The 19,506-nt window shown below is 40.6% G+C and overlaps 1 protein-coding gene across 2 annotated transcripts in view; it reads left to right on the forward strand.

Annotated features, from left to right (window-relative positions):
• Positions 1-237: 237 nt before the first annotated feature.
• The window catches only part of LOC104289904 (ubiquitin-conjugating enzyme E2 E1), a 44,077-nt gene continuing 24,808 nt past the window's right edge, over positions 238-19,506 (forward strand). The window contains exons 1-2 of one of the 2 annotated variants that reach the window (XM_009888932.1): positions 238-412; positions 2,583-2,633. In XM_009888932.1, coding sequence (XP_009887234.1) covers positions 261-412; positions 2,583-2,633 — 203 coding nt within the window. In that variant the 5' untranslated portion in view covers positions 238-260. The remainder of the gene's footprint in view (positions 413-2,582; positions 2,634-19,506) is intronic. The other variant, XM_009888933.1, reaches the window with a different exon arrangement.

The following is a 19,506-nucleotide window of genomic DNA, read 5'->3' on the forward strand; positions in this document are numbered from 1 at the left end:
CTTTCTGAGAGGAGGCTTTAAAAGTCTCTTTCCCCCTGCTCCTCGGTGTTACTAGAGCAGGGGAGGCAGCTGCTCCTCCTGCCTCGACTGTAGAGCCTGAAGAGGAGAGGGAGACACGAGGACCCTTTAAAAGGAGCGTGGCCCAAACACAGAGCGAGATTGTCAGCGGCCTTTCTCTGTGTGTGTTTGTGTTCACTGTTTGTTCCCCACGCCCCATGGTGTCTCCTCTCCAGGTTGGGGTGTGTGGTGGGGGGGTCGCTATGTCGGATGACGATTCGAGGGCCAGCACCAGCTCCTCCTCATCTTCATCCTCCAACCAACAGACAGAGAAAGAGACAAGCACGCCTAAGAAGAAGGAAAGCAAAGTCAGCATGAGTAAAAACTCTAAGCTGCTATCTACCAGTGCCAAGAGGTGAGGCTGCAGTCAGTTTTCTCACTGAGTCTCTGCATCTTCTTCCTCATTTTGTTTTGCTCCGTTGCCCCAGTGCTCCCTTGCTGCTCCCATTCCTCATCTCTAGCCCTTACGCTCCACCTTTCCACGCGAAGCTGCCATTGTCTCACTTTTTTCAGCGTCTCTGTGCAGCAAGTGTCTGCCCAACTTCACTGCTCTCTCCTCGCTCTTCCTGCGTCTTCCTCCATTCCATCCCAAATATTTTCCTCCCTTTTCTTCCTCTGGGCTGTTGTTCTGTCCCTCAATTATTTCTGCTGTCTTTTCCTTTTTCTTTATGAGCATCGGTTATAGGGATGGTGTAGGATTGGCACGTAGGACCTTAATTCCTTCTCTGGTAGCGGAAGCTATATGGTCCTGAGTAAGGCATTGCATTTCAACGTCAGTTTCCCTCTCTGTCAGTTGGGATTGATCAGTGGCTTTTTCCTTTCTAGGACTGCTCTGGGGATTAATTAATGTTTGTGAAGAGTTTTGAGTTTGCTTACACTGGGGGAGTGCACTCCAGTGCGAGTGGTGTAATACAGTCCCAAATCTTTTCCACCAAATATATTACTGTTTTTCTGTCTGCTCATCACTTGTATTGAATTTTCTGTGTATGGTTGGATGGTGACTAGAGTAAATAACCCACAGCATGTCCACTTGTGGACATTCTGCTCTAAAATAGTCTTTGCTTGCAGCACAGAGTGGGTTGCGTTGTTGGTTGGGTTTTTTTTTTTTGAGAATGAAATCATTTTTGTTCCAGAATAATGTCTACATGGGGGAGAGGTGCCTGCATAGAATAGTAATTCCAGAACAGCTACGTCCATCAGTTTTCTTCACCTGGACAGACTCTTGGAGCCACTCAGTTGTTTGGGTTTTTTTTTAAAAAAATGGTTACCCTGTCTTATTTATTCTGTGTTTCACCTGAATTCAGCACCATCCTGCTCCAGGGAGCTAAGCTGACAAATGGAAGTTTTCGAGCAAACTTGCAGTACTTCAGTAAGAATAATAAACCATCTCACTGAACAGCTTTGCCAGGCAGCACAGAGAGGTTGTATCTGTAGGTGTCAAAAGTGACTGGGGTTTTATGCAAATGCTCTGTCATCGCAACTGAGTTCTCTGTGGCGTTATAGAATTTAGGCATTTTGGTTATTCCAGATCTCCCCTCAGCAGGTTTCCATGGCAAACTGACATGGATGGTGGCAAGCGGTGTTTGCGTGTTGTGCCCTTAACTGGTTTAAAAAGAAGATTGTAAACTGCCTAATATGAAAAGGCTGTGGTTCTCATGTATGACAAGTGGAAGAGAGGCAGAAGATGCTGGCTGAGTTTAAAGGAGAAGGGAGACAGACTGAGTGCTGGGTGGGGAAATCTGGAGGGGAAGCCTGAGTGACAGTAATGGGACTCCAGGGAAGGGGATGATAGCTGGTTGGGCGTTTTGTGGCAAAAGCAGCGCGAGCCCAGAATAGTCTGGGCAGGGAGGACTGGGTGTTGTCTGAACGTGGTGAAGAGAGGGAGCGTCTGGAGTCCTGAGGGAGGGGACGTGGGGATGTTGTGTGGCTCTTGAGGGTGAAGAGAGGGGAGAACTGAAGGTGGCAGGAATGTGCAGGAGCCTCGGAAATAGATATTTGCCTTCATTTAAATGTCCTTGGGAATGGCGCAGTTATTCACTCCCTTGGGGCTGGTGTTTTTTCTCAGGCTGGTGATGGGAAGCCAGGAGGGGGGAGAGGGTGGGAGCCAATTCGGCAATGACAGTTTCTCTCAATCCAGCAAGACAAAATTCCTTTTCAGACTGCAGTTTCCTCCTAGCACTTGGTGCATCACATTTGCAGAGGTTTTCCCTCATTTACAGGCTGGTTGGCAGAGTAAAGCGGACAGTCTTTTCCACTGCCCCTGTGCGGTCGGCATCTTTATGGCAGCGTACAACAGTGCACCTGTCTGGGTTCAGTGCACAGTGCCTGTCTGTTTTTCTGACCGTCTCCGTAACAGGGTGGCTGTCCTGCTTAGTGTGTTTGGACTGGTGGGAGGCTGCAGCTGAGAGTGCCTCTGTTACGTAGGGTTGCAAATTCGCGGTGACAGTATGTCTGTAAGGCGTATGTGTTAACTGCTATCCCACACAGTGACTTACCTTTGTTCCTTCTTGCTTTTATTGCCACAGGATTCAGAAGGAATTGGCTGACATCACCTTAGATCCACCTCCCAACTGCAGGTTGGTGTCGATTCCTTCCCTGAGGAGGGTGGGGGAAGGTGAGGGGCTGAAGTGTGGTGGTGTGTGTTGTAACTGTCCTCCTCTGCTCTGGATAGAGCAGAGGAATAGCTGTTTAGGTGGCTGACAGTACTTTTGTGAATGCTTGGATGACATTAAATAGTTTCCAGGTGGGGGGGCCTCCAGAGATCATATGTGTTTTGGTACAAGTTTTCTGTTTGTTTGGGGGGTTGTTTTGTTTGTTTTCTTGAACAATTGTGTTTCAATCTGTTACACTGCTTTGTGTGTATTTTTCTGAAACTGGCCTATAAAGCAGAGTGTGAAAACTTTCTCCTTGTTTGTTTTTTTCTGGTTTATAAATCTAATGCCTGACTGCACTAATCTTATATAAATAAGAGTCCTGCCAAGGAAGCAGAGAATAGTAAAATGCTGCGAGCTTTTTAGCTCAGAGAGTTCTGTTGTGACCAGTAACTTACAGTGGAAGAGAAGCGTGAATTCGTCACTCAGTGGGTGCCCTACAGGAGCACACGTGTTAGCTGATGAAATAACAAGCAGGGGTATTCTGTTGCCCTTTTATAGAGCAGCTTGTTTTTCAGTATGTTTTAGAAACTTGCACCGTTTGTTTAAAACTTCCAGCAGGTTGATCTGGTTCATTGCATGGTGGCCCGAGCCTCTTTGCATTTGGAGAGGCGACAGTAGTAGTGTAACATCTTCGGTTGTGCTTGTTCATTCAAGAGGAAAGTGGCTTTCGGTCCGATCTGTGTTGACTGTAGTTGCCAAAGCACAACTCTGTGCCTGTCTTCTTGCTGTGGCTGGGGTTTGAGGCCTTTTGATGTTGGTAATAGCAGAAATCAGAGAAAATTCCGTTCATAAATAACCGTTTAAGTTGCTTTTTGTAGTATTGAGTTGTCACCCACAAATGCACAGGAACCTTTCTTTTGAAGCTTTTTGCTGCTGTTAGTCTGCAGGGGGGCATTAGCACAAGACTTAGCCTGACAGGTCCAGAGCCACTCTTTCAGTGCCAGTCCCAAGGATCGTTATTAATGAAAGGAGGGATGGGATGAGGCATGTGAGTAGAGGTCTAGGCTGATACTAAGGTTTTTGTGCTGTTTGGAAGACAGCTGATGAGCTCTGAAATCTTTAGCCATGACAATGTTGTTTTAGTGACAGTAATGACTACCTGAATATTCCAGATCTTGGGCTGGGAGTATCTGTCCTGTCTACATCCTGGCTCTGTGTCAGGATGAAGTCTACATGCCTTCCCCTCCTTCTCCCACCATATCCTGATTTTCATGGGAAAGAAACCCAGAAGCACAGCTCAGAAAGGTGCTGTGGCTTAATAATAACATAATAATAACTTAAAATAACTGAGTCTGGATGATCAAGGTGCTGGGACTACAGTCTGAACTTGGCGAATCTATCCAAAAGTTGTGATAGTGTATGATGATGTCAGATTGCAGGCTTCATCTGAAGGTTTGTGTAAATAATATTAGAGCCCTAATTTGTCCTTATTTCAATTGGCATCATTCGCAGGTAAAGACAAGCTAGCAGACTACCTGCCAAAATAGAATATGGTTGTGATTTTTCTTTTTTTTAACTGCATAGACCACTGAGGATAATGCACTTCAAGGTGCAGGTAGTAAGTTTGTGTTGTTTCAGCCTTTATAAATATTTCTAATGGTAAAAAACAGTTCATAGTACAAGTAGTGACGATTAATCGTTGCCCATAATGCAATTACAAGTATTCTGCGTTCCTTTCGACCTTCAGGTGAGCGACAGTGAAGGCTGGCAACTCTGGCAAATAATACATGAAACTGGTGTAATTGTTTCTGTCTCTTAATATGTTGATAGATAGGAAAATGTGAATGGACGGGTTTGTGTGTGTGTGACCAAAGTAGTTTTGGTATTGCTCATCTTGGGGTTAAGTAATTCTACTTCAGTAAAGATAGTGCTGAAAGCGAAGGAGAACAGCTCTGCTTATGGCTAACGAGGTTCCAGTTGCACAGTCAAGCACTGGGAGTTTGCTTCTCTAGCAGCTGGTTTGTAAAACGGTAGGCAGGTGCCGATTACCGCAACAGTGAGATGAATTTCAGCTATCACAGTTACAGGGAAAGTTCACTTCTTGCGGAAAAAGAAATAGAAATAGTCAATTTGAGAGTGTGAGGAGATTAAGCAAGTGAGAGATTCTGGTTGCTGCGTGATGTTTAAGGTTGCCAAAATTTGCTCTGGGGAAGCCTGCTAACAGTGTCACTGCTTTCCTTTTTTTTTTTTTTTTTACCCTTTGTAAGAACATTATTAGCATGCTGTGAGGGAAGTATTAAATACATAGTTCCAGAACTTAGTTTCAATTTCTTGCCTTCATGACTTTGCTTTCCTCACCTTTCCTCTGACCTCCAGCCCGTCATCTCTCTGCTGCCTTTGTGCCTCTACAGACTTTTTTCAGGTGTCACTGGAGGGGAGGACAGTCCTCTCCTTTTAGGCATCTCACTCCCTCCTGCAAGACTAATCTCAAAACTTCCATATTCAGGGAGCTGTATACGTACCAGGTACTACCTGTTCTGTTGTCAACTTTAGGGGTGTCAAAGTCTCAGAAGTCACATTTGAAAATGTGCGTCTGAAACTGTATCTGGTGTTATGTTGGAAATGTCATATTATTTTTTTCTACTGGATGTTTGTTCTTATACCCCTCACCACTATCTTTGTGTTTTCCCCTGTTCTGTGTCGTGCCCGGTGTTTGATAGCAGTTCATTGTTGGCCATGCTTTAATTTTTGGCCTGGTTGCAAAGTGCTGTTCTTCTTCCAGTCTTATTGCAGTAATGGGAGTTCAAGATATTTAACGCATCCCAGAGCAGCTCTGAATGTTGAAAGAAAAAGCTTTAGGTTGTAAATGATTTTTAGTAAGAACTGTTTTATTTTTCTTCTTGTAAAACACCACATATAAGATGCAATTACAAATAATGAAAACCATTTGATATTTCAAACAAAATAGCTTAAAAACAAATGAGTTTCATTTTTATTTTTGTAGCTCGCAGTGACCGTATTTTCATGAGAATAACCCACAGATCATCTGTTCAAAAAAAACCCCCAAAAAACAGCAACAAAAAACCCAAACCCCAAGCACACTCAACACCCTGTGATTGAGCAGCTGTGTGGGTTTTACACATATGTGGGTAATATGAGGGGAAGTTTATCCCAGAACTTCCTCTCCCTTCAGTAGTTTCCTTGCTTCTGTTTTTTCGTAGCTTGCCCGTGTCCCCCAAATGCTTACCTGTGCTCGTCTCTCATTGACTGCTTCATCATCCCACATAGTCTCTCTGCCCTTCATGTTTCCTTCCCAAGCCTGTGATTTTGATTTTATGCAGGCTACTGCAGTTACTTGTACAGAGGTACAGAATATGTGCATACAAACGCAGTATAATTTGGTCTGCATATAAAAAAAAATAGATTTTTGGACTTGAAGACATTTTCTAAAAAGACATATATAATAATTTGTCAATACCCCATGGAGGCAGTGCTGTCCTCATAAGCATCCTAGCGTAGTGTGTGTGTAGTGTTTGGCTACTTCTGAATGGTTCTTACCCTCTTCATCATTTTCAGTAGGCTGTCGCTCTGGAGATCTTTAATTTTCTGTTGTCCACAAGATGCTTTGACTTCTGGTATTAGTACTGAGTTACGAAAGTTAAATGTGGCTTTCAAGTTCAAAAGGTGGTTAGCGGTTAATATGAATTGGAGAATAGCTGTTTGGAGCTGGAATATTTAAAATCTTTTCAGGGGGTACCTGGTGATTTCTTTTCCTACTGTGTATTGTATCAGAGTTATAACTCTTGTTCCAGAACTCAAAGAAGGTACTTAGAGACTTTGGACTTTTGGTCTTCGCTGTGTTTTGGTGATAGAGGAGTATGTCGTGTCTTTGCGTTGGGTCATGGAAGCCTGCGTCTGCGGGTGCCTGAAGATGTCAAAATATAGTTCCATCTTGCTACATAGGGAGACCTGATCTTTGTAGGTAACACTTGTGAGTATTGTGCCCAAAGCTTTGCTTCTGTCACTGTGACGAGGTTTCCAAAGCTCTAAGGGAAGTTAATTGAAGCTTTAAGTACTGTTTGTTCTTTTTATGTCATTTATTTGACCTCCACATCTAAGCATCTCCTGATAGTAAATCCGCTAATTGCTGCGAGGTTATGAAAGAAATGTTTTTTCCCCATTTTAGGGATGGGGAGTTGCAGCACACAAAAACCGAGTGACTTGTCCAAGGTCACGCAGGAAGTCTGTGGCAAAGTGGAGAAATGAATGTAAATCTCCTTTGTTTCAAGCTAACTTGCAGCTGAGCTGTTCTCCTGGAACTGTGTGCGTCGGTTGCATTATGAGCAGGGCTTTGAATTTGTGCTTTATTGGGTGTCTGGTATCGACTGTATGTAAGCATGGTAATTTAATGTTATTTTTCCCATCTGTGTAGAGGGACCAAAATGGATATTAACTAGAATTAATGTTTTTTAATCTTTCTTACCCAAACTGAAACAAGTTTGTCTCCACATGGTTCATTGAAGTCCATATAGGCAAGACCAGCTGTTATTTAAACAAAAATCATTTTCAAATCTTTACTGAAGGAGGCATTTGCCTGCAAGGCTTACCATCCCTTCAGAGTGAAATGCTATCACAAATTCATTATTTAAATAATAATAAAATACAGTTGTGTTTCCTGGCTCCTTCAGCCCAGTTTTTGTAAATTCACAGAATAAGGACCAGATCTCCCTGAGAGTCTTGTGAAAGTTAACTGTCAGCTCTTAATAAATACATGTAGCAGTATAGATAGTGGGGAGAAGTGTTCTCTGCTATAATGTGTAGAATATTCATAGTCTTCAAAACTTTACAATGTGGAATTAAGATTTCTTGGCTAGAGAGGAGTCTGCAGAAAATGTGTGGCTCAAAGGCTGTTTTGAACTCAATAGTTTTGTATTATAATTAATATATTTCAACTACATACCATGAAAGTCTGGCATTTGTTTTGATTACACTTGTTTTTATGGTGCTTGTAATTTTTCTGCAAATGTATTTTCTTAATACCTTCAGCTCCAATAATGCTTTAAGTGGTTTTACTTTTAAATCTCGTGTAGTATCAAAGGATGGATTGTCACTGTTAAAAACAACACTGATATTACAGTTTATTTTTTTTGCTTGAAATAGTCCTTCCTGAACATAGCCATATTCTAGTATAAACTTTCTGGTCTTACATTTTGTAATTAAAAAGCTTAATTTTGGTATGACCTTTTTTTAATGTGCACACTCACGTTATTAGATCAGAGTGACAGGGGACACAAATTCTGGGGTTCACTTCCTTGCAGAAATAAAAAATGCAGATAACGTTTGATGAAAATTATCAGCTCACAAAAGTGGGTTTAGCAGTTTTTTTCTCTGTCCCCCGCCCTCCCATGTTGTTTCTCTGAAATGGGAGCATTTTCTGTGAGAAGTTTCCAGCTGTAGGATGGAAGGACCTTCGTAATTAGTGCTGTGTGTAGTTGAAAAATATCTTTTGTCATATAAACTACCAGTGGTTCAGCATTCCCTCCCCCCTTTGTTTGGCACATGATCCCTGGAGAAATAACTCTTCCTTTTGAAACGGTGTATTAACTAATTTAGAGATCCTCCGCAGCTGTGTATGGTCTAGCTTGCAAACCATAAAAATAATACTGTTTCTACACTCGGTGAATTCAAAGTATGTGTAGGTAGCAGCTCCTGCAGGCGAAGTCTTCTGCCTGACGTCCTCAGACAATAGCTGCACAGGAGCAGCTTCTTTACTGTGGATTGATTAGTTAATATTACAGGAATTCACCTTTCTGAAGATATTCCTGGTTTAATTTATCGGCTCCCTTTCAAAAAAAAAACAAAACCAGAAACGTTCTGATGGCCAGGCTCCTCGGACACTGTGGCAGGAGCTGGCTGATGGTGTGGTAGATTTTTTTTGGCACATGCTGGCTCAGTAATTCCCAAATGAACTGCATTCTGTGCTCTTGCATGCCAAACATCGGAATGATGAATCTTGAGAGCGGCTGTGAAATTGTATCATGGCTAAGAACAAAGAGGATTGAAATCCCTTCTGTGCACACTCTCTTGTATACCACTTAATTTTATTATTTGACTTTCAGCTTTGCTGCCCTTGGAGGGCACTGTGCAACCGTGTTTATGATGCCGCATATATGTTTTATCTGACAAATTCTAGTATTTCCTCTTGGTTATGCAGTCTTTAATTTGGTTTCATTTCCGTTGTATTCCAGCTCTGCTTGTCTAGATTTTTATATTGGATATGTGTATAGCAGCAGGTTATATGTCTGGTTTTATTTTAAGAAATATTCATGATATGTATATGGTACTTTACAGACATAAATAGGAAGCGCTGTGTGTGGAGTATTTATACTTCAAGGGGTTGAATCTATCTTGTCTTTTTGCATGAAGACAAAATTATCCACGGAGAACTGGCTGGTCTAGGGGATTGAGAAGGTGATAGGGGACAGTGTTCTGTTTGAGGATATCAACGAGGGCAGGTTACTAGTGACTGAGAGCTTTGTGGTTTCTGAAGAATGGATTGGTCTTAAGAGCTGATAAAATGCCATCTGACAAGATGTTAACTTTGGCCCTGCTGTCAAAGGGGGTTGTGCCGGGAATGGAGGCAGAGCTCACCTGCACCAGTACAAGCTATGTTGATGGGTTAAGGTTATTGATGAGTTAGTGCATAGTGAAACTTCTGCAGGCTCTGCTTGCACTCTTCCGTAATTGTGCATGAAAGACCACCCTTCCATACAACACCTCTCTCAAAGTATTTAATGTACTAAACAAAAAGAAGGTACCGTTTAATGTGAATGGGTTAAGAGATTATTACACATCTGTGCAGACTTGCACACCACATACAAAGTTAAGGGCTATGCTTTCTCCACCAAAGAAAGTGCTTTAAACTAAGTTAAATTAATGATGTAATTTAGTCATTATAGTAGAATCTTGCCAATCTGTACGTTTATTTGAATGAAATAAGTTTATACTTATTTTTCCCTCTGAGGCTTAACAGAGGAGGTCTAAATACTGACTTCATTATTTTACAAGATGAACTAGAGAACATGTATTGTCAAGTACTATAAATAAACTACAACTGTCAAAATAAACACTGTACACTCTGGAATTCAGAGGGGTTTTCTTGTTTCTCTTGCCAATTTGCAAATTTCAGCAATATGCAATTCGTCTTCCAAGGCATTTGTGAAAAGTGTAATGGGTACTACAGTGCATTTAGTACATATTTTCTGTGCATGAGGGGCTAATTGACATTGCCAGGAGAATATATCACAGATCTGTATGCTTAACGTGCAACGTGCAATATGCAATCTTCATTTCTTTATTAACCTGGACTCCCTGGGATGGGAGGTGGTGGGGAAGAAGAGAGTGGGGCATGCAGATTGTAGCTCAGGGCAGTTGTGGTGCTTGATTTCCCCCTACTCCCTCCAATCTCTTCCATGATTTCACAACTGAAAACATAGATCAGGTATGATGAAGTTGAGCTGTTCCGAGAACTGGGTCCAGGCCAAGTTTTGGCAGTTCATTTGTTTAAGAGAAAATACAAAGTAATTGGATTAAAGAGGCTGTACGATTAATGATGTAGAGTCCTGTTAAATTTCTTTGCTTCTGTGAATCAGTGCAGAATTCAGGTCTTGATTCCTCCAGGGGCTTCAACTTTTAGAGTCAAAAGTGAGTGTAAACCAAATCAGCGTGTTAGTAGGTATGTTTTGCACTTTCTTTGTATCAGTGTAAATGATTGTTTAAAAGATTTCTCATCTTTCCCTCTGGAGCTGCTGGACTTGCTGGAAACACAGAGAATCTTGAGCTAGTACGGAGATTTGTAAAGGCAGGAGTAAATGCTGTGGGCTAGAGGAGAGGTGTTTCCTGGCGCATGTGGGCTGCCAATATTTAATGCTTTTGTCGCTATGAGTATCTGAGCAATAGATTTTTGCCAGTGACCTAATTCCAGTGTCTGCTAAGGAGAAATCGGGAGAGGGGTCTTGGGATCTATCTTTCTTTCTGTTGATGCCTAGGATCCAAGAGAGAGTTGCGCACAGGAGTGAAAAGACCCACAAACAAAAAATTAATTCTGAAATCAAAGGTGTCTTTTCACAATAGCTGAATTGATGAAAAGAACAAAAATACTTTTGGTATGGAGTCAGAACTTTGTCAGTTATTTGAGACAACAGCAAAGCTCCAGGGCAGTAGTGGTTGTTATACAAGGAGGCCTGTCAAAGTAGCTGTCTCAATGGTTTTGCAGTTTGAATATCTTCACTGAAATTTTAAGGTGCTAATTTAGGTGATCACTGATACTGATCTGTCATATGTTTGAAATTTTCAAGTGGACAACTTCTAGAAAGTTTGTGTGTTATCTGGTATTCTGAACAAGTGCTGCTCTAAGAAGTGGCCTATAAATGGTGGAAAAAATGCAATATATTTAATTAAAGCAATGTTTAACTGTTGCAGATGGTTTTGAAAGATTGCTAAAATGCATACAGTTGTAACAACATAGTTGTAAAGCAATTATATGAATACTATAGTATATCACAAAAGGTCATTTCATCAGAAGTTTCTGATCAAGCTGATCGTTGTAATACTATATTTGCATGTTATTTCCTATATGTCTTGGTAACCTTTATAAAGAAGATAAATTAGGTGATGCATGCAAGCATTTATAGTTGGTGTTCTCCTTGACTTCCTTCTAAGTTGTTTGTCAATAAGAATTGTCTAATTTTGGTTTTGATGGAGTAATTCTTAATTTGAGAATCTCATCTTATATTGTATGGCTTCTGATAAAAAGTATTTATGCGTACTTACGCTTGGGGGACTGTGGGAGAAAGGGAAAAGACTGAAAGCTTTAAATAGCTGTGTCAAATGGAATCTCAAAATATCATGAATCTGACTAGAGTTCTCCATTGCATTAAAGCTGTGGTTATACTTTCTTTCCTACTTCAAATCAAACTTCAACAGCACCCTTGTGATCTAGGAAATCAGGCAAGAAGATGTATAGTAGCGAGAGTCACCCAGGAGATCTAGGACTTGGAATGTAACTAGTGTCAGGCTTTCAGCTGCCCTACTGCTTGTCTTCTGGTTACATCCCAGGAAGTCTCTGGTGAAATTTGAATACGTTCTTTAAAATAGCATTTTTCCTCTCCCCTCCCCACCATCCCCTCACTCCCATTATGAGGTTAGTCATTGGTAAGACAGAGAGGATGAATGAGTTGCAGGTGAGGAACAGGAAGGAACACAAACCCAGTGGAGGCAGAAGGGTCTCATTTCCTATGAACAGCAAAATCGTGCAAGGCATTAATGGTGAATGTAAGGGGCAGCAGTAGGAGATGGCCCATCAGGGTCGCTGAGGCAATTTTGCACTGGTTGCTGAAATAGTTGTGGCAAAGGTAGAAGCAGACAGACTGACTCTTCTTCTGCTCTGGCAATTTAGCTCCGCTTTCTTACTGCCTTCTTTAAGGAGGAGAAGAGATGGGGCATCCTCCTCTTGAATGGTCCATCCATGAGCCAGCTTTTTCTTGGGCATGAGTGAATTTTTAAAATGGGTAGGCATGCAAGCTGCAACAATAGTTTTTGCTGTGCTGCATGTATTACAGCCCCGCCTGGGAGGCAAAATATTCATACAGCAGTCAAGTCAATGCATTTAAACAAGCTTATCTTATTTACAATGCTCTGTAAATCAAGAAGGCACAACCTACTATAGCTTGAAGAATACAATGCATGTAACAGGTGCCCAGCTGTATCTTTGCAGCCCTCCTTGAACTGCTGCATGGGCCACGTGCGGCTTTTGACCCACGGACTGCTCTCCTATATTTTTAGAAGCACATGAGCAAGATGTGAAAAGACAACAGTAAGGAGTGGGAAAAGAAAATTAGGGGAGGGACAGCAAGAAAGCAGCAGAGGGAGAGAAAGGCAGACATAAATAGAGAGACGGGGAGAAGAATGAGAGAGAAACAAGTAAGTGAGGAAAAAGGGTCGGAAAGTTAAAATCACTTGAAACTCATTCAATCTCTATCAAGTTGACTAGTATTAAAGCTAGGAAGTTGCAAATTTAATTTGTTGAAGGCCCTGTGAATCTGCATCTGCCAAAGGAGCTTTTGTAGCAACTGGAAGAGAAGCATGACGAGAACCATTATTCAGTAAATTCCATAATACTAGAAACACAAATATTCACTTAAATTGTTAAGAGATCATTTTAGAACAGATTAAGTCCTTTTACCCAGTAGGCAGTGGAGTTCTGAAAGCTGTTCCTACAGGAGGCAGATAGTATCAGCACACTCAAAAATGGGCTGAACAAATTCATGGGCAACAGGTCCGTAAACAGACTGAAAAACTCAGGGATGTACCCTTTAGCATCCCTAATCCAGTGGCTGTGGATGTTGTGGGAGTACAAGGGGAATGGATTTTTTTCCTTGTTCAGTCGACATTGCTTTTAGCCACATAAAGTGCTCAACTTTTGCCCTTTATGGAACAGTTCCCGCCTCTCTTCTTTTTATGCTTTGCTGTTTAAAGCAAGCCCTAGGTTCCTGCCACTCAGCTGCTTACTTCTCCTTGCTTTTGTGAAGGGTTAACCTTCATGCATTTGTCTTGCTGAATTTAGACTGTAAAATTCTCAGGGCAAAGAACTTCTTTCATTTTTGTCCATGTTTGCAAAGTGATATGTAAATTTCCAGCTATGTTTAAATGTTCTTTAATAATAAAGTAGGTTTAGTTCTTGGGCTTGTAGAAGTCTCCCCATCCCCACTTCCCAAAAAAATGAAGTTCTGCTTATGTTGCGACATTGCATTTTTTTTTTCCTTATCTGATTGAGGTAAATAAGCAAGTTGTTTTATTCGGCAGCTATTGTATTATCTTGAATATGTGATTTGGTTATTTTCCAGTTTTATGCACATGAAGGTTATCACAGCTGTTACTTTGATACTACTACACTGTAATAGGATAATGTGTTTTGAGATATATTAGTGTTGGGGGTTTTCCTCTTCCTGGATAGAGGCAGAGAAATAATAAAGGTGTCCAACAGCTAATATCTTTCTTTGCTGTCTTTGTGCTCCTACTTCACCTTCCACCTCAATAACTAGGAGGACTGTAGCTGTTTGTTAGGGAAATATTAGTTAAATTGCAGAGCTATTACGTGTGCTGAGACATTCCAATTTAAAGTACTTTGTATTCAGTGTGTGTACTTAACTCCTAATGACTATAAATATTATGTTACATTTGAGGCTTTGTAATGTATCAGGTATGTCTTGTACATTGTTTTTTCCACAGAAAATGCAAATTTTCTAACCCATAGATGGTGCAAGCTGGTACTTTCTACATTGCTTTACAAAGATTTTTGCTTTGCTTTTCATAGTGGAGTCTTATTTATGAGGAGATGTAGAGTTCAGACATAATTTAGTGTTGAGATTGCTCAGATGCATGTTTCACTGCAGTGCTACGTAGCATAGAACTAGCTGTTTAGGGCATCTTTAATTACTAATAGTGGATTTTGTCAGGAAAGACTGAAAAATAGGGATTGGATAGTGGAGCCTTTGTATGGTAACACTTTGCAGCGGGGATGCAATGGACTTGCAGGGTCCAGCCGCACGCTGTAGCAGCAAAGTAAAGGGCTGAGGGCAATTGAGGATGTGCTGTGGCCTGTGTCATGGCTGGCTGAACAGCTGGATGGGATTTGTTAGTGATTCACAGCTTGGCTTAAAGAGAGATAAGGAAGGAGTTGTGATTGAGGTCTGGATCTGGGAAGGAGACTTGTCTGTTACCTAGTGAAGTCTGTTCTATTTGCAGCAATCTTCATCGATCCAGAATGAATGGGGAAAAAAGGATGGAACTAGAGTTGATGGCTAAACTATGACAGTCTAGGAAAGAGTTAAAATATAGGGTGGGGTTAGATGTGACCCTTAAAAGCTGAGAACAACAGGGAAAAAATGCATTTTGATAGATTGCTTTCCAATAGCAAACCTGCCAGTCTCTTGCACCGATTCTCAGCTCGCTCTCTGTACTCCTTTCCTTGGCCCCTCTCTACGTTACAATCCAATATGTCCCAAGTCACCAGTGTGGTATAAGTTCTGCAAAAGAGAGCTAGCGTGCCTGTTCCGGCCCATGGAGCTGGGCCTCTTTCTGCAAACCATCACAGGCTTGTAAGGAACGGTGCTAGTGTCTTCTGCCGCCTTATCCTGCTGAGCTGAGTGGGGTCTGGCCCCTTCTCTTTCCCGATGGCTGCACTGATCCTTCAGCAGTGAGCCATTACCTCTGTCAAACTCTGCAGCCCGTGCCTGCAGGGGACTGAAGAGGCAAGGTTATCCTGTTGACAGAAAGAAAATGTTTATGAGGAATTAAAAAATAAGCAGACGAAACCGTTCTTGTTTTATGAATTTACTTGCAAATGAAGTAGCAGTGATCAGCTAAACTACTGAATGTGTATATAGATTATTTTTTTTAATTGCTTAAGTATTCAGATCACAAATCAGAGGAGCTTGATTAAAGGGAAATAGGAAAGTGTTCTTAAAGTACTCAGGATTATTCCAATTGCCAATTTGAGTGCAAGGTATACATAAGAATTGACATTTGTCATCGTTCTTTATGTGGTACTCTTTGGTCACTGGAAAAGTGTATTTGATTATCTTGAAAGGTTTCTAGCCAAGAGGACTCATCTAAACTTCACTCTGGGGTTATGATGAGGACATTTGACATGGGCAGTAGGTAAGCCTGCATGAGCATTTGCGCAGCAGGCAGCTGTATGCCAGGCAAATGAAAGATTCTTTGGTCGGTATTTTTACTAATCTTTTTCTCATGTACACATTGAATGACACATCTTGAAAGTCATCTAGTTGCTGTTTTAGGAAATAGTTTCTTTTCAGAGGGAGAATCTCGTCTTCTGGATATTAAAATAGTAATGGAACTGTGATGTTTGCTTAGATTGGCTTTCCTGGAAGATAATGTGTCATAGCCTAATGACACACTAGGTCAAGTGCTAAATTTCAGTTCTTGCTGGAGATAGTGAATGAACTGTGCCCAGAAGTAAGTGGTTTTGTATGTCCCTGTTCATATTACTAGAGTTCAAGGTCACTAGAAGAGTTGTGGGTTTTAATGTACAGATTTACCCATTCTTTCTTTAAAAATGACAGACACCTTACTGTTTTATCTATAGTCTGTGATTTTCTTTTTCTCAGCTGGTTATACACAAAGAGCATAAGCATTTTTTTCTTCCTTTTTTTATTTATTAATTATGCTGAAGCAGCTGGATGAAAGAGTGCATCTTGCTTTTGGCTTCTGAAGGAAAGATCTCTTTTTTTTTTTTTTTTTTTAAGTATACTGGGTTTTATATAGGGTTATTGTCTAGTAGGGATTATATAATATGATTATGAAGTTATCCTGTCTTTGAAAGGGTCATATGTGATGTCTGGTCAGTAGGGAGAAACTCACGCTTTTGACCTTTCTGTCTCTTTGGACACATTAACTGTTGGACATAGTGGTGCTTCTAAAATTGCTTAATTGTTCCAAAGAGATCATTTGTGCTTACTCCGTTATTACCATTTGATGCTGTCTGTCTACACAGTGCCAAAAAACCCACGGTATATTACATTTTTATTGTTATGTAAAGCAGCTGTAAAACAGACAGTGCGGTTGTGTAAGTGTATTTGAAATCTTTGCTATTGGCTACTTCATTTTTTCCCTTTATGTCTCTAACTTTTATGTTTATAGTTTTGCCACCACAGGGAGTTAATGAGAAGCAAACATATAGACTGTTTGTTTAAAAATAATAATAGTAATGCCATACACAGATTCATGTTGCTTCCTTATGCATATTTACTATCCTGTTTCACAGTATAAGAAAAGCTGGGTCATGCTGTGCTGGGTGCTTTTTTCTTTTTTTTTTGTGGGCAGATTGGGTTTTTTGTTTTCTCTGTGCGTTGGTTTGACTGTTACAGTCCTCTGATTTTAAAAAAACTTCAACGATTGTAAAGCAAGTGAGCATATAGCAAAGAAAGAAAGGAAAAAGATAAATGCATGCGCAGCAAGACATTGATCTAGATGAGGGGAGGTCTGTTGAACTGTTTTGATTTTGTAATACTCGCATGCCTGTAGGGAATCAATCCTGTGTGCATCCTTAGCACCCTCACAGGATTATGAAAGGTGATTTATTTTATGTGTTCAAGTTTGTCTTTACAAGTAGCGCTGAAGAAAACAAGTGCTTAAATTGTCCTATATTTTAGGTTCTTTCTGTACCTCTTTTGATATGTAGTAGAACTGCATGTCTCAGGAGTAAAATTACGACATGTATATATTTATTAAGGGTCTGACTTTCAACACTAGCTGTTTACATAAGAGTACTTGTTGAGATGATGAGTCTCTTGATCATTCTTTGTCCTACTGGTTGTCCTACTGGGAAAAGTGTGTAAAAACAGCACAACAGCCACTGGGCAGCCTCTCTCACAACTTTTCATCCATATTGATCACAGCTGCTAAGACATTTTTAATAGATAGACTTTTTCTTAGTTTGAGCTATTTTTCTACTTTAATTGGAGCTTGTATAGCTTAGATCCTGCTTTCCACTCTATTCAGAAAAATACCTGAACTCAGTCGCCACTGAGCCAGAGCTGCCTGCCCTCTGTAGCCTGTGCTGGGGAGGCATACCTACTTGTTGGGGGTCTGCTCTACTTGGATTAAAGGAACAGAAACAAAATATAAAGATTAAAAGATGCTCAGGAGAGGAATGTGTACTTGGATTTTGCCTAAATAATGCTTCTTGATACGTATTTTGCAGTAGGTGAATTGTTCAAGAAGAATGAGAATATAATACAGCTGCCAGACTTCAACTTTGAAATAAATGAAGTAGGTTTTAGCTTGGTTTTTATTTTGCCCACCATTTCATTTTGCACATTATAAGGTAATTAATAATAATTTACAAATTTTAGAACTGCTGGATATTATCTGTACAACAGCTGCAAGGGAACAGTGTTGCATCAGATCTGCTTTTTGTTAGTGTTTGGAGCATGCATGGGTGTGCAAACACCCCTTTTGCATTCACTTACTTATTTTTTCTTTACTTCTCCCAACCCAAATGCACAAAAATAACTGTATGGAAAAGGATTATTGTAAGATCAACTTTCCTTTTCTTTAGCATTTAACTCGACTTGCATAAGTTGACAGAATAGACACGTTCCTAAACTCTGAATGTTACATCACCCAGAAGAAACACACATGGGAAAGTCTCTTAAGTGCAGGCAAGACAGAATCTTAGGATAACGCTGACTTGCCACAGTTAATACCAGTGGTATAAAGGGTGAGGCCAAAATTCTTGTCATGACTGAGAGCAAAAGGTGTTAGCTGGGATCAGTGGTGCAATGTTGTATATTCTTGTTACCGTTTTGTAGCAAAAATTATAGTATCATTCTGAATCTGCCATTATGGAAGACTGTATAAGAGTGTATGTGTTCTGAACAAATGTCTAAGCAAAGGGGCTGAAGTAGGTTAATTCTCTTTTATCAATCCTGGATGGTCTTTCTGCACTTCTACAGTATTATTATGGTAGCAGTAGCTATTCATTTTAACTGCCATTGAATGAGTTAGTACAGCTATGGAGGCATACAGATTTTGTGTGTCTATATGCATGTTTACGTACACACACATATATACTCAGATTTTATATATGAAATAGTATGTGTTTGATCAGAATTAGATATAACCGTACCTTTATCACCCAAGTTTGTTAAAACGTATGACATTTTTAGAAAACTCAATCTGAATGTCATCACAGTCAATTAGGACACCTCATTTTGTATTTCACCCACCTGGGTTTCCTTTTTCCATCCAGTCCTTCTGTCAGCAAGTTAGAACTAATTGTGCTCTTGGCTAATCATGGCAAACTGGTGGCTTTCCTCCAGTCTGCAGAGTTTTGACTTGGAAAAATGAACTTCTTAACTGTGTAATGACACTTTATTTGTTTCATAAACTGTTTCATTGTTGAAAATATATCTTTAAAAAAAAATCTGATCCAGATGTTGTATATTATCAACAACAGTTTCTCTGCTCCAGATACTTCTTTTCAAGTCCTCAAAGCTGATCACATATAGTTGATGCCTCTTCACGTGTAACTAATGTATATTAATTATGCTGGTGTAAAGATCAAGGATCCTATGGTACTGCAAAATGAAGCATTGCGATGTAAGCATATTTTTCCTCAAGTACAGTGTCATTTCCATTAAACATAAGGACAACCAGATTATTCAAAATGAAGAGGTTGTAGACCTCATTTAAGTAGCATAACAGAAAAGGACTGTGATCTCGGACTTCTCAGATCTGTTGGTTTTGTATTTGTCCTTCTGAATTTTTATCTTCTTGTGATTTTCAGTGCCTAGCCTGGGAAGGAGGTTGAGCCAAAGTCATGCAAATATGATACAATCATAGAATAGGTTGGGTTGGAAAGGACCTGGAAGATCATCAAGTTCTAACCCCCCTGCCATGGACAGGGACACTTCCCACTAGACCAGGTTGCTCAAAGCCCCATCCAACCTGTCCTTGAACACTTCCAGGGATGGGGCATCCACAACTTCTCTATGCAACCTGGTCCAGTGTCTCACCACCTTCACAGTAAAAGATTTCTTACTAGTGTCTAATCTAAATCTACCCTCTTTCAGTTTAAAACCTCTCGTCCTGTTGCTACACTCCCTGATAAAGAGTCCTTCCCCATCTTTCCTGTAGGCCCCCTTTAGGTACTGGAAGGCTGCTATAAGGTCTCCCCGGAGCCTTCTCTTCTCCAGGCTGAACAACCCCAATTCTCTCTGCCTGTCTTCATAGGAGAGGTGCTCCAGCGCTCTGATCATCTTCGTGGCCC

Source organism: Charadrius vociferus, unplaced genomic scaffold, assembly GCF_000708025.1.
Source record: "Charadrius vociferus isolate BGI_N301 unplaced genomic scaffold, ASM70802v2 scaffold217, whole genome shotgun sequence".
In the NCBI taxonomy this organism is placed as follows: domain Eukaryota; kingdom Metazoa; phylum Chordata; class Aves; order Charadriiformes; family Charadriidae; genus Charadrius; species Charadrius vociferus.